This window comes from Balaenoptera physalus (assembly GCF_965194825.1).
Source record: "Balaenoptera physalus genome assembly, chromosome: 6".
Classification (NCBI taxonomy): Eukaryota; Metazoa; Chordata; class Mammalia; order Artiodactyla; family Balaenopteridae; genus Balaenoptera; species Balaenoptera physalus.
In genome coordinates, this window is record NC_138885.1 from 637,232 (window position 1) to 659,876 (window position 22,645).

The 22,645-nt window shown below is 38.7% G+C and overlaps 1 protein-coding gene and 1 pseudogene across 6 annotated transcripts in view; one reads left to right on the plus strand and one right to left on the minus strand.

Moving 5' to 3' along the window:
- EPB41L5 (erythrocyte membrane protein band 4.1 like 5) overlaps nt 1–22,645 on the plus strand; it is a 135,108-nt gene that overhangs the window by 25,870 nt on the left and 86,593 nt on the right. For all 5 annotated transcript variants that reach the window (XM_082464736.1, XM_082464738.1, XM_082464739.1 and 2 more), the window contains exons 4-10: nt 14,262–14,304; nt 15,279–15,357; nt 16,318–16,362; nt 16,525–16,577; nt 19,668–19,788; nt 19,907–19,994; nt 20,790–20,878. In XM_082464736.1, coding sequence (XP_082320862.1) covers nt 14,262–14,304; nt 15,279–15,357; nt 16,318–16,362; nt 16,525–16,577; nt 19,668–19,788; nt 19,907–19,994; nt 20,790–20,878 — 518 coding nt within the window. The remainder of the gene's footprint in view (nt 1–14,261; nt 14,305–15,278; nt 15,358–16,317; nt 16,363–16,524; nt 16,578–19,667; nt 19,789–19,906; nt 19,995–20,789; nt 20,879–22,645) is intronic.
- On the minus strand, nt 17,799–18,609 carry LOC309662281 (large ribosomal subunit protein uL16 pseudogene; annotated as a pseudogene). The gene has a single exon. The product of its transcript is annotated as a large ribosomal subunit protein uL16 pseudogene (transcript).

Below are 22,645 nucleotides of genomic sequence, written 5' to 3' on the forward strand. Positions count from 1 at the left end.
CTATTGAGATGATCATATGGTTTTTTTCTTCAGTTTGTTAATATGGTGTATCCCATTGATTGATTTGTGTATACTGAAGAATCCTTGCATCCCTGGGATAAATCCCACTTAATCATGGTGTATGACCCTTTTAACGTGTTGTTGGATTCTGTTTGCTAGTACTTTGTTGAGGACTTTTGCATCTATATTCATCAGTGATATTGGTCTATAATTTTCTTTTTTTGTAGTATCTTTGTCTGGTTTTGGTATCAGGGTGATGGTGGCCTCATAGAATGAGTTTGGGAGTGTTCCTTCCTCTGCAGTTTTTTTGGAAGAGTTTGAGAAGGATGGGTGTTAGCTCTTCTCTAAATGTTTGATAGAATTCACCTGTGAAGAAGCCATCTGGTCCTGGACTTTTGTTTGTTGGAAGATTTTTAATCATAGTTTCAATTTCATTACTTGTGATTGGTCTGTTCATATTTTCTATTTCTTCCTGGTTCAGTCTCGGAAAGTTATACCTTTCTAAGAATTTGTCCATTTCTTCCAGGTTGTCCATTTTTTTGGCCTAGAGTTGCTTGTACTAGTCTCTTAGGATGCTTTGTATTTCTGCGGTGTCTGTTGTAACTTCTCCTTTTTCATTTCTAATTTTATTGATTTGAGTCCTCTCTTTTTTTTGATGAGTCTGGCTAATGGTTTATCAATTTTGTCTATCTCCTCAAAGAACCAGCTTTTAGTTTTATTGATCTTTGCTATTGTTTTCTTTGTTTCTATTTCATTTATTTCTGCTCTGATCTTTATGATTTCTTTCCTTCTGCTAACTTTGGGTTTTGTTTGTTCTTCTTTCTCTAGTTCCTTTAGATATAAGGTTAGATTGTTTATTTGAGCTTTTTCTTGTTTCTTGAGGTAGGCTTGTATTGCTATCAACTTCCCTCTTAGAACTGCTTTTGCTGCATCCCATAGGTTTAGGATTGTCATGTTTTCCTTGCAATTTGTCTCTAGGTATTTTTTGATTTCCTCTTTGATTTCTTCAGTGATCTCTTGGTTATTTAGTAACGTATTGTTTAGCCTCCATGTATTTGTGTTTTTTACTTTTTTTCCCTGTAATTGATTTCTAATCTCATAGCGTTGTGGTCAGAAAAGATGCTTGATATGATTTCAGTTTTCTTAAATTTACTGAGGCTTGATTTGTGCCCCAAGATGTGATCTATCATTGAGAATGTTCCATGTGCACTTGAGAAGAAAGTGTAACCTGCTGTTTTTGGATGGAATGTCCTATAAATATCAATTAAATCTATCTGGTCTATTGTGTCATTTATAGCTTGTGGTTCCTTATTAATTTTCTGTTTGGATGATCTGTCCATTGGTGTAAGTGAGATATTAAAGTCCCCCACTATTATTGTGTTACTGTCGATTTCCTTTTTTTATAGCTGTTAGCAGTTGCCTTATGTATTGAGGTGCTCCTATGTTGGGTGCATATATATTTATAATTGTTATATCTTCTTTTTGGATTGATCCCTTGATCATTATGTAGTGTCCTTCCTTGTCTCTTGTAACATTCTTTATTTTAAAGTCTATTTTATCTGATATGAGTATTGCTACTCCAGCTTTCTTTTGATTTCCATTTGCATGTAATATCTTTTTCCATCCCCTCACTTTCAGTCTGTATGTGTCCCTAGGTCTGAAGTGGGTCTCTTGTAGGCAGCATTTATATGGGTCTTGTTTTTGTATCCATTCAGCGAGCCTGTGTCTTTTGGTTGGAGCATTTAGTCCATTCACGTTTAAGGTAATTATCGATATGTATGTTCCTATGACCATTTTCTTAATTGTTTTGGGTTTGTTTTTGTAGGTCCTTTTCTTCCCTTGTGTTTCCCACTTAGAGAAGTTCCTTTAGCATTTGTTGTAGAGCTGGTTTGGTGGTGCTGAATTCTCTTAGCTTTTGCTTATCTGTAAAGCTTTTGATTTCTCCATCGAATCTGAATGAGATCCTTGCTGGGTAGAGTAATCTTGGTTGTAGGTTCTTCCCTTTCATCGCTTTTAAGTATATCATGCCACTCCCTTCTGGCTTGTAGCGTTTCTGCTGAGAAATCAGCTGTTAACCTTATGGGAGTTCCCTTGTATGTTATTTGTTGTTTTTCGTTTGCTGCTTTCAGTAATTTTTCTTTGTCTTTAATTTTTGCCAATTTGATTACTGTGTGTCTCGGCGTGTTTCTCCTTGGGTTTATCCCATATGGGACTCTCTGTGCTTCCTGGAGTTGGGTGGCTGTTTCCTTTCCCATGTTAGGGAAGTTTTCAACTATAATCTCTTCACATATTTTCTCGAGTCCTTTCTCTCTCTCTTCCCCTTCTGGGACCCCTATAATGCGAATGTTGTTGCATTTAATGTTGTCCCAGAGGTCTCTTAGGCTGTCTTCATTTCTTTTCATTCTTTATTCTTTATTCTGTTCCGCAGCAGTGAATTCCACCATTCTGTCTTCCAGGTCACTTATCCATTCTTTTGCCTCAGTTATTCTGGTATTGATTCCTACTAGTGTATTTTTCTTTTCAGTTATTGTATTGTTCATCTCTGTTTGTTTGTTCCTTAATTCTTCTAGGTCTTTGTTAAATATTTCTTGCATTTTCTCGATCTTTGCCTCCATTCTTTTTCCGAGGTCCTGGATCATCTTCACTATCATTCTGAATTCTTTTTCTGGAAGGTTGCCTATCTCCACTTCATTTAGTTGTTTTTCTTGGGTTTTATCTTTTCCTTCATCTGGTACATAGCCCTCTGCCTTTTCTTCTTGTCTATCTTTCTGTGAATCAGGCAATTGGAGTTTTGACCAGAATTGCATTGAATCTGTATATCTATTTGGGAAGCATCGTCATCTTAACAATGTTAAGTATTATACGTGATCACGGAATGTCTTTCCATGTATTAGGTCTTTATATTTCTTAAAACAATGTTTTATAGTTTCAATTTACATGTCTTTTACCTTCTTGGTTAAACTTATTCTTAGCATTTTATTCCTTTGATGCTATTGTAATATGTGATTTTCTTGTTATCATTTTTGGATTTTATTTGGATTGTAGTGTATAGAATTCATTTTCACATATGTATCTTGTATCTTGCAACCTTGCTGAACTTATTTATTAGTTTTTAATGTGTTTTATGTATAAGATCATGTAATCAGCAAAAAGAGATAGTTTTACTTCTTCCTTTTGAATCTGAATGCCTTTTATTTCATCTCTTTTTCTTGCCTAAGTGCCCTGTCTAGAACCTTTAGCAAAATGTTGAATAGAAGTGGTAAGGGTGGACATTCTTGTCTTATTCTTGATCTTAGGGGAAAAGCGTTAAGTCTTTCACCATCAAGTATGATGTTACCTGTGGGATTTTTATAGGTGCCCTTTATCATTTTGAAGAAGGTCTCTTCTATTCCTATTTTATTGCACGTTTTTTTATCAAGAAAGGGTGTTGGGTTTTGTTAAATGCTTTTTCTGCATCTGTTGAGAAGATCATATGGTATATTTCCTGTATTCTATTAATATGTATTACATTGACATTTTTGTTCGTGTATTGAACCTTCCTTGCATTTCTGGGATAAATTTCACTTGGTCATGGCGTATAATCCTTTATATATGTTCCTTGATTTGATTTTGTTGAAGATTTTGATGTCCATATTCATAAGGAATATTGGTCTATAGTTTTTTGTGTTTTTTCCCCCTTGTGATATCTTTGTCTGGTTTCAGTAAGAGCAGTACTGGCCTCAGAATGAATTGGAAAGTCTTCTCTCTTCTATTTTTTGGAATCTCTCACGAAGGATTGGTGTTAATTCTTATTTCAACACTTGGTAGAATTCACCAGTGAAGCCATCTGGGGCCTGGGCTTTTCTGGGAAGTTTTTTGATTAGTGACTTAATCTCTTTACTTGTTATAGTTATATTCAGATTTTCTGTTTGTTTCTTCACTTTTTAAACCAGGCCACTGTAGAGTGCCTTACTGGATGGAGGGGTTGGGATAGTAGGCCTAAACCAGGATTATTCTGGCATACTAGGATATATGGTTACCCTTGTTTTAGTTGACTGCACAACACTGCCCCATTTCTATTTTCAAATCTAAACTTAATTTAGTATCATTTTATATAGTCCAGTGATGATCTTAAACCTTGAGTTACCATGACAAAATCTGTGGATGCTTTCCCTAGAAAAAGGCACATACATATAACATTCTTTGCACATATATAGGTAATTCAAGTATTCCAGAAGCCCACCTATGGACTCTTATTTAGTAATAACTCTTCTTTAGCAAATAAACAACCTGTAGCTTAAGGAAAAACAGATGATGGTATTCATTTGCATGCTTTTTCTTCAAGTCTTTATGATAATACTGTTTTTGAAAATTTATTATCTTTTATACTGTTGGTGAAACCTTGTTATTAAATCTCATTGTATGACTGCAAAAAACTTTATGGTAATTTAATGAATCCTTCCTTCTTGATGAAGGATTTTCGGGAAACTCTCTGTCATAAAAGTAACAGGATGTGTAAAGAGTTGCCTTATGGCAGCAGAACTGTATACATCAACGGTTTTTAAAAAAAGGGTGATTTGGGGTAATTTTCTTGTACAATAGAACTTTCCAGCGTGGAAGTAATATATCTTAAGCCAGGCAAGAAGGAATTCTTCTTTTGATACTGTGTGGTTTTAGGTTAGTATAATAAGAATTTACAAAATTGTTGGGGCTTCTCTGGTGGCGCAGTGGTTGAGAATCTGCCTGCCAATGCAGGGGACACGGGTTCGAGCCCTGGTCTGGGAAGATCCCACATGCCGCGGAGCAACTAGGCCCGTGAGCCACAACTACTGAGCCTGCGCGTCTGGAGCTTGTGCCCCGCAACAAGAGAGGCCGCGATAGTGAAAGGCCCGCGCACCGCGATGAAGAGTGGCCCCCGCCTGCCGCAACTAGAGAAAGCCCTCGCACAAAAACGAAGACCCAACACAGCCAAAAATAAATAAATAAATAAATAAATAAAAAATCCTTCCCTCTAAAAAAAAAAACCCTTTAAAAAAAAGAATTTACAAAATTGTTAATTGGAATTAACTATAATGATTTGTTAGAGAACATGTATGATTTATTTTGAAGGAATAATATTCAGTCTTAAAATCAAAAATCTACAGGAATCAGACAGGAGAACAAAAGGGAAGCGAGATGGCAGGCATATTAAAGACATGGGAGTGTTATTTATTTCCAAGAAGTATGGTTTTTCTCTTTTTTTGAATCATACTACATGCTTGATATGTTTTCTTTTCTCATTTTTGATAGATACAGAGACAGAAAAAGACAGCACCGTGATAAATTGTAGCTGACATGTTGATTGGTAGAGGAATTGTAGTGAAGTAGGGAGCATATCACTTTTCCCCACAAAAAGGAGGCAGAGGGGCAGGTACCACCTAGCTCTAGCCATTTGTTGCCAGATAGCATTGCTGGCTCTTCAGGTATTTCAAGAGAAGCTGGAAATCCAGATCTTTAGAATAAATCTTTCATTTTTTAAAAACAGCGGTTAAATTTTTAAAAGTAGTGTGGCTGATGGAAGAAATCAAAAAAGAGCTAAATAAATGGAGAGACATGCTGTGTGCATGGATTAGAAGACTCAGCAAAGTAATCTGTTCTCCCCTAATTAATATGCAAGTTTAATGCAGTTCGTATCACAATTCCAGAAAATCCTTTGTAGATATAGACAAAATTATTTTAAAACTTAATATGGAAAGGCAGAGGATCTAGAATAGCTAAAAAACAATTTCGAAAAAGAAAAATAGTGAGAGTACTTGCTCTGCTCAACTTGAAGACTTACAACTGCCATGAACAGGACCGCGTGGTGTTGGCAGAACCTCAGACACGCAGATCAGTGGCACAAAATGGGGAGCTCAGAAGAAGCTGTGCATGGCTATGGCCAGCTGATTTTTGACAAAGATGCCAGAGAAGTTCAGTGAAAGAAGGGTAGTGTTAATAATGGTGCTGGATCAATTGGATGTCAGGTGAAAAAATGAACCCTGACCTAGACCTTATACCTATACAAAAATTAACTCAAAAGTAGGTAGTGTATGTAAACATAAGATGTAAAACTATTAACTTAGAAATACATAGCAGAAAATCTTTGAGACCTAGGATTGGAGAAGATTTATGCGACGTGACACCAAAAACATGATCCATTTTTTAAAAACCGATAAAATGAATTTTATAAAAATTACAACGTTTTGCTCTGGGAAAGGCCCTCTTAAAAGGATGAAAAGCCAAGCTATAGACTGGGAGAAAATATTCGCAAACCACATGTCTGACAAAGAACTCATATCTAGTGTAATAAAGAACTCCTAAACTCAACATTTAGAAAACAAACAATCCAGTTAGAAAAGTGAACCAAAGACCTGAAGAGACATTTCACCAAAGAGGATATACAGATGGCAAGTAAACACACACAAAAAAGTTCAACATCACTAGACATCAGCGAAATGCAAAATAAGACCTTGGTGAGCTGTCATCACTATACACCTGTGAGAAGAGCTAAAATAAAAAATGACAACTCCAAATGCTGATGAGGATGTGGGGAAACTGGATCTCTCGTACACTGGTTTGGGGAGTGTAAAAACGGTACAGCCGCTATGGAAAATAGTCTGGCAGCTTCTTAAAAAAACTAAACTTACATTTACATGTGACTCAGCAATTGTATGTATGGTCGTTTATCCTAGAGAAATGAAGACTTATGTCTTCACAAAAACCTGTGCGTGATTGTTAGTGACAACTTTATTAGTAATAGCAAAAAACTTGAAAAAAAACCAGTGTCCTACAGTAGGTTAATGATTAAACAAACTGTGACACATTCATACCTTGGAATACTACTCAGAAATAGAAAACAAAAATCTGTTGACACACACAACTTGGATGGATTTCAAGGGCATTATGTTGAATAAAAACAGCCGATCTCAAAAGGTCATATACTGTATACGTCCATTTATGTAACACTCTCGACAAAATTAGAGAGAGAGAGAGAGATCAAACTAATGGTTGCTGAGGTTTAGGGATGTTGAAGGTGGGAGAGGTGTGCCTATAGAGGAGTATTACCGGAGAGCTCTTGGTGCTAGTGGAATGTTTCTTTATCTTGGTTGTGGCATCAGTTCAGGACTCTAGCTGTGTGATAATGTGACATAGAACTGTGTATGCACATTGTACCAATGTGAGTCTCCTGATTTTAAGATTGTACTGTAATTATGTAAGAGGTAAGCACTGGGGGACAAAGGGGGAAGATAGGACCTCTTGCAGCTTCCTGTGAACATTTCATAATAAAAAATTTTTTAAAGAATATGAAAAATATAGTATGGACCAAACAAAACATGTTTCGGCCAAGATTTAATCCTCTGATCTATCTATACGTTTGTGACCTCTGGTTGATGAAGTTTCTCAAACTTCGTATTTAGAGCTTAGAATTTTAACTGGCCCAATCAAGTTTTTAAAAAAGAATGAGTCACCTAGATTGTAGACACTTATGTTCAGAAAAGGGAAACATAGGTAGCATTTCTCCTAATACTCGGAAAAGAAGGAAAAAGAACACAATAGTAATTATTTTTTGCCTTTTTCTTAAATCAATTTGATAGCTTGTATTGGTTCGTTATATATGTACATATATATATGTATGTATATATTGATATATTAAACTTCCCTTGTTCTTTATATAAAAAATCCTAAATAAAATATCAGCACGCTATGTTCAGCAGCCTATTAAAAGTATAAATAATACATATGATCAGGTGGAGTTTATTCTCAGAAATGCATGGATGATTCAGTATCACTCATTATAATTCATCAGATGTTGTACTGTATATCATAGGATTGTTTCCTGCCTTTTTTTTTTTTTTTTTTTTTTTAATTTATTTTTGGCTGTGTTGGCTCTCCGTTTCTGTGCGAGGGCTTTCTCCAGCCGCGGCAAGCGGGGGCCACTCTTCATCGCGGTACGCAGGCCTCTCACCGTCGCGGCCTCCCCTGCTGTGGAGCACAGGCTCCAGACACGCAGGCTCAGCAATCGTGGCCCACGGGCCCAGTTGCTCCGCGGCATGTGGGATCTCTCCAGACCAGGGCTCGAACCCGTGTGCCCTGCATTGGCAGGCAGACTCTCAACCACTGCGCCACCAGGGAAGCCCCTGTTTCCTGCCTTTGATATAAGAGGATGATACTTTCTTGCTCAGTTGGTGCTAGGTTTTGACCACGTGACTTGCTCTTGGCAGTAGAATATGAGTCTGTGTGATGTGTGCCACTTCTGAGCAAGCTACCTAACCCTTCATTTATGCTGTTAACTGCTTCATCATACACGTAAGTGAAACTACATTCAGAAAAGACTGACACTGAAATCTCTACCACAGAAGAAAGTAAGAGAAGTAACTTGATTAGTTGAAGTTTATGGCATTTAGTTCAGACAACACTGAGTGCAGATGGAGATGGAGATGTTGAATCCAAAGCTGAGAGGTAGACAACATGTTAGTCGTCTGGTGGAACACTGGGGAAATACTGTGCAAGTGCACAGCTGGAGACGACAACAGTGGCCCCTCCGTGGCGGGTCCTAGATCCCTGAGCCAGGGGAAAGGGCAGGTCTTGTTCCTGGCACTGCGGGCGTGATGTGGTGAGCTGTGTTTGCCTCCTCTGAGGTCAGGCAGGTAATAATCCGCTCTCGACTTCCTTTCGTGTGGGTTCGGTGACCTTTGGAGCCCCTTCTTCCTGGCCCCAGAACCCCTTGAATAAACCTCACGGACTTAGGCCTGTACGGAATTGACCTCCCTTCTCCCTGTGTAGATCTAGCCTAGTTTTGGAAGCTGTGCCCGTCTCCAGGGTGATGGTAGGTGTTCGGCAGACAGGTGGCCCAGCAGGCGGCCCCTGTGAGAACAGACCTGGTAGTTGCTCAAGGGCTTTGCTCTCCTTCTGTACAGATTTTTGATGATTAAAGTACAACAAACAACTTTACATTAATAGAGAAACAAACAAACAGAAGCATTCCTACTAAAGACAGGCAGGAGACAGAGATGCCCCTTATTACCACTGCTATTAAATTTCATAACAGAAATAACAACAAATGCAGTTATAGGAGTTATAAACGTTGGAAAGGAGGAGGTGAAATGATCACTATTGGCAGCTGATTTGGATAGGATTGTTACTGAGAACTTAACACAAACAATAGGATCGATAAAGTAGTGGGGAGTGAAAAATATATAGAAATAACCTATATGTTAAATATACATATGTATGTATTCTATATTTTGACAAACACACAGGCCCATATATTTGCACATATATTTTTTTTTCAAAAAAGTGTATTTCCGAAATAGATTATGTGCTGTATTTCCAGAGAGTGAATGTATAACCTACCTAACTCATCTACATTTCCATTATAAATTTGACTTTTAAGAGTCCTAAGAAGGCATACTAATAATACACAGAAAGATACAGTGGAAAATATGTTTTAATGGCTCATCTAAGGCTTCATTTGGAATGCCTTATAACACAGACTTTTAATGCCAAAAAAGTAATCACCCAAGTAGAATTTATAATGGAATCCAGAGTAAATTGAAGTGTTTTCAGTTAGATTGATCTTCTGTTTTCATGGCATTCATTGATTTTTAACATTTGTTAATTGTTTAAAGTGTTAAAATTTGCTTTAAAATAATCCCTTAATGCAGAGCATGAGCCTTTACTACTCACAGGAGAAACATTTTTTGCAGAGGCAGTTGTTTGGAAAGATGGTTAACGTTTGTGTGCCGTAAGCTCTTTGCTCCTTGAGCAGAAGCAGTGGAGTCATGTGGGCGTTAGAAGTCAGGAATCATTCATTTGAAGAGCTGTTTGCAGACTGGCTATCGGGCCTGGGTAAGGGTGTGGATTTATTCGTGTTCTGGAAGCTCCCTAGGTGATTCTTTGTTTGGTTTAGTAATGCCTGTTGTTATGTTTGTGATTATTATGTATATTTTAAGACACACGAGTAAGTGTTCTTTCATGCCTAGCTCAATAGGATGGAAAGAAATGTAGCTTCCCATATCCTTTGAATTCTAAGTTTATCAACCAAACTTTAGGAAATTAGAAGAGAGTTTGTTTCCTTTTTAATGTCCATGAGGAAAGAGAGCCATATTAGTTCCACACTGTGCATCCAGGAGTCTATGTCTGCATGCTCTCACTTTTATCTTCTGCTGTAATTTAAACTCAACTCCTAAAGATTCAAGGAAAATACTATCAGTGCCTGTCTCTGAGCTCTGAATTTTCCAGTCCCTGGGCTTGGAATGTGGAGGAGATGAAAGAAAACAGACTAGAGGATATGCAAACATGAACTCAGACCTTTCCCAGAACGTCACCAGGAATTCCCCCAGCTCCTAAATTTTACTTTAAAATGTGTTTGATGCTTTATCCGTGTTTTGGGTTGTCTTAAGGGAGTGCAGAGTGTAGAAGCTATTACATGCAGGTAGAAAAGAGACTAAAATGCCTACTTGGAAGAAAACTCTGATCCTTTGTCTCACCAGGATGATTGTATGTTTAATGTGCTTCTTAGAATATTAGGGCACAAATTAGAGATTAAAGGTCCATTTATGAGACTGGCCCTAAATGTTCTTAAACTGGAAGAAATTTGTTACAACTGTCTAAGAAAGACTGAGTTGTTCTTGAAATAGTATTGGTCTATCTTATATTAATGTTTCCTTCTCAATATCCCTTAAATTTATTCTGTCAAAGTTTATATTTAGCCTGTTGATTTTCAGCCCATTGTTAATTTCTTTACTCTTTACCAACACACACAATTTTTTTTTTCCTTTTTTCTGTGTTTGAAGAAACTCTGGAAGGAATCAGAAACCAGTAAATATCTTGGTGGGTGGGGAGTGGTGCATATGATGATAGAAGTTGGTATTGCAGGGGTTGGAGGGACTGTTGACCATATACCTTTTAATATTACCAAAAGATTAAGCCACATGAATATATTACTCATATGAAATATTAAAATAAGGGGGTCCATGATTATTGTTTTAAGTAAGTGTGTGCTTGTTGTAGACTAAGTTGAAAATATAGGAAAACACAAAGAAAAATGATCACCAGCAGTCTCAGCCACCTAGCTGTACCATCTCTTACTGCTTTGTTATAGATTGCCTCAGTCCGAAAGAAAAGGCATTTTTAAAAATTAATTAATTAATTAATTTTTGGCTGTGTTGGGTCTTCATTGCTGTGCTTTCTCTAGTTGCGGCGAGAGGGCGCTACTCTTTGGTGCGGTGCGCAGGCTTCTCATTGTGATGGCTTCTCTTGTTATGGAGCACGGGCTCTAGGCGCCTGGGCTCAGTAGTTGTAGCACGCGGGCTCAGTAGTTATGGCGCACGGGCTTAGTTGCTCTGTGGCATGTGGGATCTTCCCGGGCCAGGGCTCGAACCCGTGTTCCCTGCATTGGCAGGCAGATTCTTAACCACTGCGCCACCAGGGAAGCCCAAAAGGCATGTTTATATCTACAGTGGACCCATGACCAGTGTGGGGTTAGGGGTGCAGTTGAAAATCAGCGTGTAACTTCTATAGTTGGCCTTCTATATCCGAGGTTCTGCATCTGTGAATTCAACCAACTGAGGATTGTGTGGTGCTGTAGTGCATGTTTTAGTGAAAAAAATCCACATATCGGGGCTTCCCTGGTGGCGCAGTGGTTGAGGGTCTGCCTGCCAGTGCAGAGGACACGGGTTTGAGCCGTGGTCTGGGAGGATCCCACGTGCCGCGGAGCAACTAGGCCCGTGAGCCACAATTACTGAGCCTGCGCGTCTGGAGCCTGTGCTCCGCAACAAGAGAGGCCGCGATAGTGAGAGGCCCGTGCACCGCGATGAAGAGTGGCCCCCGCTCGCCGCAACTAGAGAAAGCCCTCACACAGAAACGAAGACCCAGCACAGCCATAAATAATAAAATAAATAAATTAATTAAAAAAAAAATCCACATATCAGTGGACCTGCAAAGTTCAGCCCCTTGTTCAAGGATCAAAATGTACAAATTTGTACATTTTGACAAAACAATTTACAATGTGTTGTAATTTGCCTTTAACAATTTTAATGGGACTTCCCTGGTGGCGCAGTGGTTAAGAATCCACCTGCCAGTGAAGGGGACACAGTTTCGAGCCCTGGTCTGGGAAGATCCCACATGCTGTGGAGCAACTAAGCCGACGAGCCACAACTCCTGAGCACGCGCGCCACAACTACTGAAGCCCGTGCACCTAGAGCCCATGCTCCACCACAAGAGAAGCCACTGCAGTGAGAAGCCCACGCACCACAATGAAGAGGAGCCTCCGCTCGCCGCAACTAGAGAAAGACTGTGCGCAGCAACAAAGACCCAATGCACCCAAAAAATTTTAAAAATAAGAAAGAAAAACCCCAAAAAACAAAAATCAATTTTAACAGTATACTATAAATAATTTTCCAGATTCTTAACTACTTTTGCTTTCATTCTTTTTCATCGTTGCACAGTTCTGTAATGTTGAAATACTTTAACCAGTTCACTATTGCTGGTGGATATACAGATTTCTTTCTTTTCTCTGATATGATTCCTTGTGGGTTAAATCATCCATAATGGTTTCTAGATGCAGAACTGCTGAGTCAAAGGCACATAGTTATTTTGAGGGCATAGTCAGATTGCCTCTCGGAAGGTGTGTGCTCATTTGTGTTCATTATGGTGAATGAGAGTCTCCCTAACTGTGGCTGCATGAGATGCCTGGGTGACCAGCATTCACTTCCGAGTTCACTGCAGTATAATAGATGAAGCCTGAACATACGGCAACTCCCAGATCCATGGTTGTGGGGAGAAAACAATCTAGGGCATATAAGCAAAATTTATCTCATACCTGGTGTGTGATTGGCATTAGGCTGTAGTAGGTATTTTGCACAACTAAGTCTGGGGTTTTTGTATAGTAGATTCCTGGGCTTGGCCATGATGGGTGAACTTTTCACTGTCCTAGTTGAACTCTTTTCAGCTGATAGATTGAATTATGTTCTGCCTAGTGGCTGACCAAGCATTGTATTAATGGAAAGATGTGTAAAACTGAACAGTTGCCAGATTAAAATATGCTTAAAAGTGGATGTCCGACTGCATTTATTGAAAGATGAGAGATGGCTGACTAAGTAGCCTGCACACTTGGAATCCAGAGGGGATACTGCACTGTATTTAATTGCCTTTGGAAATGTTTACTGACCATCTTGTGTCGACATGCAGAGGTACTTTGCTGGCACACTGGTAGTTCTGTGAATTTCGCTTTTGGATCTTGGCAGAGAGTGGAGAGAAGAGGCTAGGCAAATAACTGGCAAGAAAAGCAAATGGTTACAAGTCTGTTAACAATGCAGCCTTGTTTACCCACTCTTTGCCTGTCTGGGTTTCTGAGACTGGATTCCTTAGCTCTGTGAGCTGTAGCACAAGAGCCCTCCTTTGGCTTAGGGTGCTTGGAATTGTAAGCATGCTGGAGAGAACACAGTCATGTGTATCTTAGTGGGATGAGTGCGTCCTGTCCCTGTTAGGACTTGGTGTAAAGGATTAATAGTGAGGAGTGAGCTGGGAGTGGTTCATCCGTGCAGGTCTCTGGAATCGGTTCTTAGGTCTGTTTGTGTTTTGGGCATTTCAGAGTGAAGAGGTTACAGAAGTCAGAAAAGGCTGTTACTGTTGAAACCAGAAGTCTGCTAATCACAATGTTACCTTTTTTTATTTGTAAAGCAAAGGAGCAAAGACTGCTTATTTAATAGATAAGGCCTTAGTTATGAGAAAGATCTAATTTTATTGTGTAAGCTCTTTCAGAGACTACTACTCTGAGTAGTACCTATTTTGTAAAACATAAGTGACATTGTTATTTCACCTAATTTGTGGTTATGATCTGTTAATAAATCTCACATTTTTATTACAAGAATGAACCAAGTACTAGAATATGAGGATACTTTTCTTCTAATTTTATCAGTTTTGAAAGAGTCATCTTTTGGGGGACAGTGAGAAAAACTGAGGGCAAAATTTAGAATATCATCCTTGTTACTAAGAGAGCAGAGGAAATGGTTTAAGAAGTCATATATATCTGGTTTTAGGGTTTTTTGTTGTTGTTGTTCATATGTGTCATAAGCTTGCTGTGGATTCTGGCTAGATTAACACTCCCCTGCTCTCCAATTTTCAGGCTCACATTTGTTTTTCTCTTGTGAAATATTTCCGTATCGTTCATCAGCAAAAGCATGATGAAAATTAACTTTTCGTAATTAAAATGTTAAGTTCTCTTATCCGCTTAAGAGCTAACTTTTTGTTTTTGTTTTCAGCATTGGTTGGATGGTACAAAAAGCATCAAAAAGCAAGTAAAAAGTAAGTGTTGAAAAAATTGTGAAAAAAATTGGAAATCGAATTATATATACTTGTATATTAGAAACTGATTTCTCATAGTAGGGACATAAGAAATCATGTTTCCAATGAGTTTCTTAGGATCTCCACTTTCTAAAAATAATTTCAATCCAATATACTGACCCACCCGGTAAATTATATAGGGTTGATGGTAATCTAGATTCAAGTGCCTTACAGTTTGTTTCCAGGAGAAAGGCTTGCAGTTTGGAAATGAGATGTGAGTTCCCATGAGATGCCTAACTTTTCTTTAGTAATTACTTATATTGGAATTTTTCTGTTTGGTGTCTGCCCTGCTCTAGAAAATATTTTGAGAATTTAAGGCTGTAACTTTTTTTTTTTTTTAATTAAGAATAATGAAAATAAGTCATTCACATAGAATGTTAGTATTGTTCCTAGCGATAGTCAGGGGAAAATACCAGTGTCCGATCCATAATCCATCATGTTTTCTGTAGTAACAGAGATTTTTAGGGCACCTCAACTCTTTCTACAGAGTAATGGGACCTCTGAGAATGTAGAGGTTGGTGAAGTGGATTGGAAAGGATGTGGGCTGATTTGCCACGTGCAGTTAATAACGGGCGTCCCTCCTTGCTCTCGAGAAACAGAGCTCGGCAGGTTTTTAGGGCTGTCATAGTGCATAGTCAAGACTTTTTCATTCAGCGTATTTGGCCCTGAACTATTAGACTTAATCTGGAGCTGTCTGTTCCTGGGAGGCCAGATATGATGTGACGCTGCTACATGATGGTTGGTACATTTACAACGTGTGTTGATTGTGTTAGGCTTCATCGAGCCCACAGTGGAACCTGAATTATTGCCACAATAATCTGTTACCTTCTGTCCACTTCAGTAGATTTTTGACAAATTTACTGACTGAAAATTCTTACTTATTTATAGAGCTATATTGAAAAAGTTACCCTCCGTTTTTTTTCTTTTAATGGCAGTTGGTTCACCCTATTGTCTGCATCTTCGAGTTAAGTTTTATTCCTCAGAACCAAATAATCTTCGTGAAGAACGAACCCGGTAAGCCCAATGTGTGGAGCTGTGTGCAAGCATAAAGTTTTGGTCAGGCTGGCTAAAGATGTCGGGAGGTTGCCTTTACAGTTCCTTCCAGTGTACAGACAGCTAGTGAAATGGATACTTTGCCCCTGGTAACAAGATACCAGACAAGATAATTTCATTTTGGGGCAGTATTTTTTTAAGTGTAGAATGTTTTCCTTTATTTACCAGTTTTCAAAACAGTTGGTTCTCTAGCATCGTGCAAAGGTAACCAGTGAGTTCTGTTTTTAAGTATTGTTATCAACTCATGAATTTTAAATAGGACTGATGTGCTTCAATACATTATCATATTGTGTCTATTGATGTTCAAAATGATCTATTTTCGGCCACTGAGAGTTGTTTCAAGTTGGCTCCTGACTTTCTTTATTGAAATGCCATTGATTAATGAAAAATGTTGAATCCTGATTTTGCTTGAATAGTTTTCAGTAACTTTAAGTAAGTTACAAACATTTATTTTTATTTTGTCTTGCCTCAGTATTTATTCATGGACTCTATATTGCATATCTATGACTCATGCACACATACTATTTTTATTAAGTAAAAAATTGAATTGCTGAGTCCCTTTAGAAGGGATTCCTCTTGAACACTCTGCTAGTGGATAAGATTAGAGCTGTTACCCATGCGTACATTGCCGTATTGCTTTACGTATGAGGTGGCTGTGTCGTCACAGTGAAGGTGAAGCAGATCACAGAGCTCATTCCCAGTAATTTGCTTTAAACCTTTTCTTTTGAGGGGCTACCCTGTACTCTGGCCCATCCTCCTGACACTGAGTGCCCCTTGTTTCATGTTCTTTTTTCCTTTACAGACTTTATTGTGGGTAAAGTTTTGTAATTAAGAATGTTTCTTCTCAGATTAGAAGGGCAGGATTATTTTTCATGGTAGATTGTTCTGTTTAGTTAAATTTGTGCCTTTTATTTTTCTTAGGTACTTATTTGTTCTTCAGTTAAAACAAGATATTCTCAGTGGAAAGTGAGTATTAGTTTAAGGTAAACCACATTTTCTTGAGTAGTAGAAAAATAAGTTCTTAGTTAATTATGAAAAAGAAATGGTCAAAGTATGTCTTATTTCCATTTATCCTAAAACGAAGGTTGTGACATTGGCGTGTTTAACACATTTGTGTTCTGCTCTCAGATTGGAGTGTCCCTTTGATACAGCGGTTCAGTTGGCAGCTTATAACTTGCAGGGTAAGCAGTTTTTTATGTTGGCTGTTAAGAGTGAAGCATAATTCTTCTTTGTGTGCATTTGAGGAATTTCAAAATATTCAAAGTGATGTGTGAGAAAAGAACCACCGCGGTTTGTGTAAACATGTATCGGGACCCAGCTCTGCCTTTCCCTCCTTTTAGAATACTGCCTTCTTTTCCTTCCCTTTGTCTTTACTTGCTCCCTCTCCATCTAATAGTGTTTTCAAACAGAAACTGCGGTCTACTTGAGAATTCGATAACTGTTTTAGTTGGATGCTCAGCTAATTTCTTTCCTTTAAAAAGAATGCAGGGATATATGAGCAAATTGTTGCTGTACCACCTGGTTTGCTTTCTTTAGTCTTATTCCTAAAAATAAATCCATGAAAGAAATACTTAGCATGTATTTAAAAGTTCCTGATGGTTATTTTAAGAATTTTTTAAAAAGTGTTTTCCAGTCAGTGAGATTAATGAAAAACTTACCCTTTTGTACCTTGTCACACTGATCAAATATTTGTTGAACTTGTATTCTCTTCTGAAAAATTGACTTTTTGGGAAAATAATAATCTTCAGTCCTTGTTCAGAAAATGGAAAGAAATATTCTGACTGGAGTATCCGTATTTATTAGAATAAAAGCAATATTTAATGATTATTAAGACATTAATAATTTTATACTTTTTTTGGGTGATTCCATATTATCCCCAATCTCTCTAAGATCAGCAGTATTTATTTTCCATTGTGTGGATAATAATGAGACTAAATTTTCATGTTTTATGGTAAACCTATTATTTTGCTTATTTTGTGCTTCTCCTATTTTAGAAAGAATATTTTTCTGTCGATAGAGGGATTGGTGACTGAAGGAAATTTCTGTACCTCAAAAATTTGCCCATAGTGTAAATTGTAGTCTGTCTACAAACTAAAACTTGTTTTCTCATCTGCTAGAAAGTCAAATAGATACTAGTTTGGAAGTGCTGTGCCTCTAGCACTGTAATGATCACGCTGTATAATTGCATGCATCTTTTCTTGAAAGCACATTTTTTGTTTTATTAATTGCTGTGTGAGGTTGTTAATTCTGAAACTCTCAGATCTACAGAAAAGCTGTCATTTTCAGCATCTGTGTTCCACCACTTACTGCTTCTTATACTCTGTGTCTCGTTTTGTAAGTTTCGTTGACTGCCAAAGTATACACTTCTTGAAAATATGATTTTTATACATTTTTGTGTATTTAACAAAACACTCATTCAAAGTAATGCTCACTAAATACTCATTGTCTGATTCATGCATGTGGCAGTGTAATATTATCTCTTAACCCTACCTATCATATTTTTTCCCTGAATAAAATCTTTCCTACTTTTCTCTTGCATCCATGGCACCTTTTTTTGTTTGACAAGAAAGTAGGATGTATTGGTGGGCACACGTAAGGAAGGACGGCGCCAAGGCTGTCACGAGTGCAGGGCCCGCTGTGTGTCCAGGGGTCACGGTTAGGGGTGTACTTGACCCCACAGCCATCCGGCGTGAGCTGCGTCTCTGCCACTGTGCTTTCAAATTCATCCGCGTTAAACTTCGTCAGTCCCCACTTCTTGGAGATGAGGATCTTCTGGCGGCCAGGGAACTTGAACTTGGCCCTGCGGAGGGCCTCAATCACATGCTGCTTGTTCTGCAGCTTGGTGCGGATGACATTGTGACTTGGCCAGTGTGTGCCCTGGGCTTTCCAGAGGCCCCTTGCATACCTGTCTGGAGCCCATCAGCTCCAGCACAGGACAGCATCTTGTTGGTGCGGATGACGTGGGAAGGGTGGGGCTGCGCTCGGATGTGAACAGCATCTTTGCCCCGGCTTTTCATCTTGTCCTCGTTGGCACAAACACGGGCAGCCTCCAGGGCTTCGGAGCAGAGCTGCTCATACCCATCTGACACCATGTGGCCACAGAGTGGGTGTGGCACCGTTATTTTTATGATTCCTCCAAACTTCAGACTATGTCTCATGCATCTCATTGTCCCGTGTCGAATAGTTTACCAAGTCCTACTAATTGTTTAGGTCCTTGAGTGCTCCTCCCGTCTTCATAGAGTGAGCTCCTCGCTTCTCATTTATGATTTTCTATTTTATCAGAATAATCTTTATCACTTTTCTCACACTCTCAAGTTCAGTTTTTCTTTACCATTTTAGTATATATCCTGAACAACATTATGTAGCAGATTTGGTTTGGGGCTTCTTAAAGAACTTGTGATCCAGACAGAAGAGCATTTTCTTCAGCAGTGAAGTAGGAGTGAGAATATTTTCCAAGGTTGTGAAGTTAAATGACAGTACATCTGTAATATGTCTAGTGTGTAAATTAGATGCTCAGTAAACAACAAGTTATTACCATTTTTATGATCAAAGTAGTTCTCATGTACTTTTTCTTTCCACGGCCAAATTTTTTATCAAAATGGAAATATTTTAATTTGAGTAAAATATTTTTTTAAAGGAAATATTTCTAAAGAATAGAATATTCGAATCATTGTTTCCCCTCCTTCCCCAAACCCAGTTCAGAGGTAACCACAGATGGGTACATAAATGTCTGTTCATCGTCCAGTTCTTTTCCTACTGCCTTCACAAAATATTTTTTAGTAACTTTTTTTTGTTATTTCTTTGGGATTAATAATTTAAAGTTCCAGGAAGGATAGTGATTATTTCTTACAGTGATATTTGATGTCATGTTCTGTGCATATTAGCTTCTTAACAGATGCCAGCTAATTGTCTTTTAAGGATTGCTAATAAATATTTTTGTTTATTCAATATACGATCAAAAGATATTTCTCTATGGAAGTCTAAAAGAGGTTTTCAAAAGCTAAGCATTATAACATATGAATAAATTAAGAGAAAGACATTTAATTGAAAATACACTACCAACCACAAATGATTGATTTGTGCGTACAGACAGGTAAGTCTTAAGTCAAAGCTAGATTCATTTTTGGGAATGGTCTGGGTGTTATGAATGCCTTGTAGTTTAAGAAAGAATCTAATCTTAGCAGTTTTTATTAATAAAATGGGTCTTGAAGAAGGATTCAGCAGGAAGCAAACTTATTAACAAAACATAACTGTGAAACTTACGTTTGTAGCTGAACTTGGTGACTGTGACCTTGCCGAGCACAGTCCTGATGTTGTGTCTGAGTTCAGGTTTGTGCCCGTTCAGACGGAAGAGATGGAGCTGGCTGTTTTTGAGAAATGGAAGGAATGCAGGTACTGTCACAGCACCACAACAGCGACTTCGTGTTTGTTTTCTTCTGTTTCTCTACTTGGTATAGAATTCATTGTGTATTTGTAATCATCTTAAAATTTTTTGTTTTTTAAATTTCAGAGGTCAGACACCAGCACAAGCTGAAACCAATTATCTGAATAAAGCCAAGTGGCTAGAAATGTATGGGGTTGATATGCATGTGGTCAAGGTAAGCACTGTGTTGTGATACTTTTTAAAAGCGTTATTCCTTCAAGACTCAAGGTGATTATGGACTCTTTCAGTGTGAGGGGGATGTGGAGTTTGCAGGGGCTCCCACCGGGTGCTTTGGATGAGTGGTTATGAAGATTGAGGGTAAATACTGAATGATGGGAGTCTCACACAGAAATTCCTTATAAGAGAGAGGAGAAACAGCCAAAATCTCCAAAAAGGTATGTCTGTGGTTTTAAGCTATTGCTGTTGGGTTTTTGTGGTTTTTTTAAAGTTTTTAACCCACTTTTTATTCTTTCACTTCATATTCATATCATCTTTTATCATGTAAGCTGAGTAGGCTCTGTAAAAATGAAAATAATTTAAGAAGTAAAGTTAAAAATTTGTAGCTTGAGAGGACTTTGATAAGCTGTAGTCTAGTACAGCTTATGTAGTGATTTGTTATTTTTAGTTTAAGAAGCTAAATTTTCCCAGAAAGGCATTCTTTTTCAAAATCTGTGATTTAAATAGTGACTAGAATTTGGGAAGACCCTGGAAAGCTTTCTTTGTCGTGGCAGTTGTCACTACGTATTTCCAATGAAGACATACCTTAAAACTATAGTGTCTATTAATATGCATGAAGTTTCCTGAGAATGTGATTTTGGGTGCTTTAATTGTTGAAAACACCTTTCATATTAATATTAGTCTGTATGTAATTAATATAATTCCATATGAAAAGAAAATTAAACAGTTGTGTGAAAATGTGAAACCTGTTTTATTCAGATAAAGCTAACACGTGTTGCTCCCCTAAAATTAGGCCAGAGACGGGAATGACTACAGTTTGGGACTGACCCCAACAGGAGTCCTTGTTTTTGAAGGAGAGACCAAAATTGGCTTATTTTTTTGGTAAGCAGAGTTAATGTCGAAGATAATTATTGTTGTTTCATTTTTTTAATGACTAGAAACACTTACATGAAGTTAGTGCAGAAAGCAGAACTTGGAAGTAGTTCTGGCAAAGCTTGAGCGTGAACTGCAGCTGTCTCCTGTCACCCTCCTGTTCGTCTGTAGTCTTGCTTCCCCGAGGCAATTTGTAAAAGTCTTCTAGTTGCATTTTCCGTTAGTTTCAAGGTATGTCAAAATACATGCCTTAACATAAAGAGCATCTAGTTCTGTGTATTAAGTGTTCACATGGCCACTCCCTCCATCCTGCAGTTATGTCGCTGTTTGGAGTGTGCTTTGTTTCACGGTCTTTTACTCCCCCCCACCCCCCCACCCCCGCCTTTTGTGTGAAAGAGATAGTAATACTTTTACCCTCCTGGGTCCCAGCTTCTGTCATCCATACTTCTAACTTATATTTCATGTTACTTTTACATCAAGGGTAGATATTACTTGGATTTCATAACCATAATTAAGTTCTTCAGGTTTTGTCTGGCTGTGTCTAAAAGCTGAAAATCAGGAAATAGTGTTTATATTATTATGTGTTTGTCAGAACCGGGGTGGAGCTAAGTAGTACCCTGGGTTATATACATGGGCTGAAGTTGGCTCTTGGATACCAGTTGTTTACTTCTTCGTAGCACGCCAGGACCCTTAGCTCAAAGCCCGCCAGCACCAAACTCAAATTCTTACACATTCAGTTGCTTTAAATACAGCCCAGCAAGTGTAGTTTTAGCCATTCGGAGCACGCCTGGTTTTGCATATCTCGCTGCAAACTGCACGTCACATCTGCTAGCTGTGGACAAGCAAACCCTGTAGCTGTAAGAGACCCCAGACCTCCCCTGCTCCTCGGAGCTCTGTGGCTCAGAGACCTCCCCCTGCCGCTGAACGCCAGCCCCTCCCTCCCTCCTGGGAGCTCCCTTCCCCTCTCCCCCTCCCGAGTGGGAGCCCTGGGCCGCCTCCTCCGGAAGGTCTGCGGCCGTGAAGGGACCCCTCAGCAGAGCCCGCTGCCCAGTGCTGCCGTCTCCTGCTCCTGTCTTTTTCTTCGTCAGCCCTGAAATCCTTGAACTCACGACTGGGATTACGGTTTCCTTTGTTTTCCTGGAGCTCTTGGCTCCCATCCGCCCCACACATCTCTTTAAATGACCTGCCTTTGTCTTCTTGAGTTTTTTCGAATCCTCCAGGGTTGCCTGAGCTGACTCTTTTCCAGTTGGAACTGTTGACTCTTCCAGGCTGCTCTCCAGGTTTTATCTTGGGACTTTGTTTTCCCATTTTCTCAGTTATGAATCTGTGTCGTCTTCCATATTTTCTTGTCTTTCCTTTTGTTTTTCTGATACATCCTCAGGTAATGCCTAAGAAAAGGGTGTACGAGGTAAATTATTTGAATCCTTTGATGCCTTAAAATGGTTTATTCTTCTCTCATGCTTTCTTGATAACTGGGCTGAGAATGGAATTTTAGGGCAAAAATTAGTTTCCCTCAAAAAGGTGAAGACAGTATTTCATTTTTTTTTGTACCTCCTAGAGATTCCCTGGGACACTTGAGTGTAACACCTTTATAATTGTCCCTTGGGTGGGAAAGCTGTGTTATGTATTTCTCTAGTCCTTGAGTGCGAGCTCTCTGAGCCTTCCAGCTTGCCCGCTGGGCAGGTGGAGCATCCTTCATGGCCAGAGAACGCTCCAGGTGGAGAGAGAAGGAAAGCATCGTTTGTACTGCCTCATAAGGATCAATTGAATTAATAC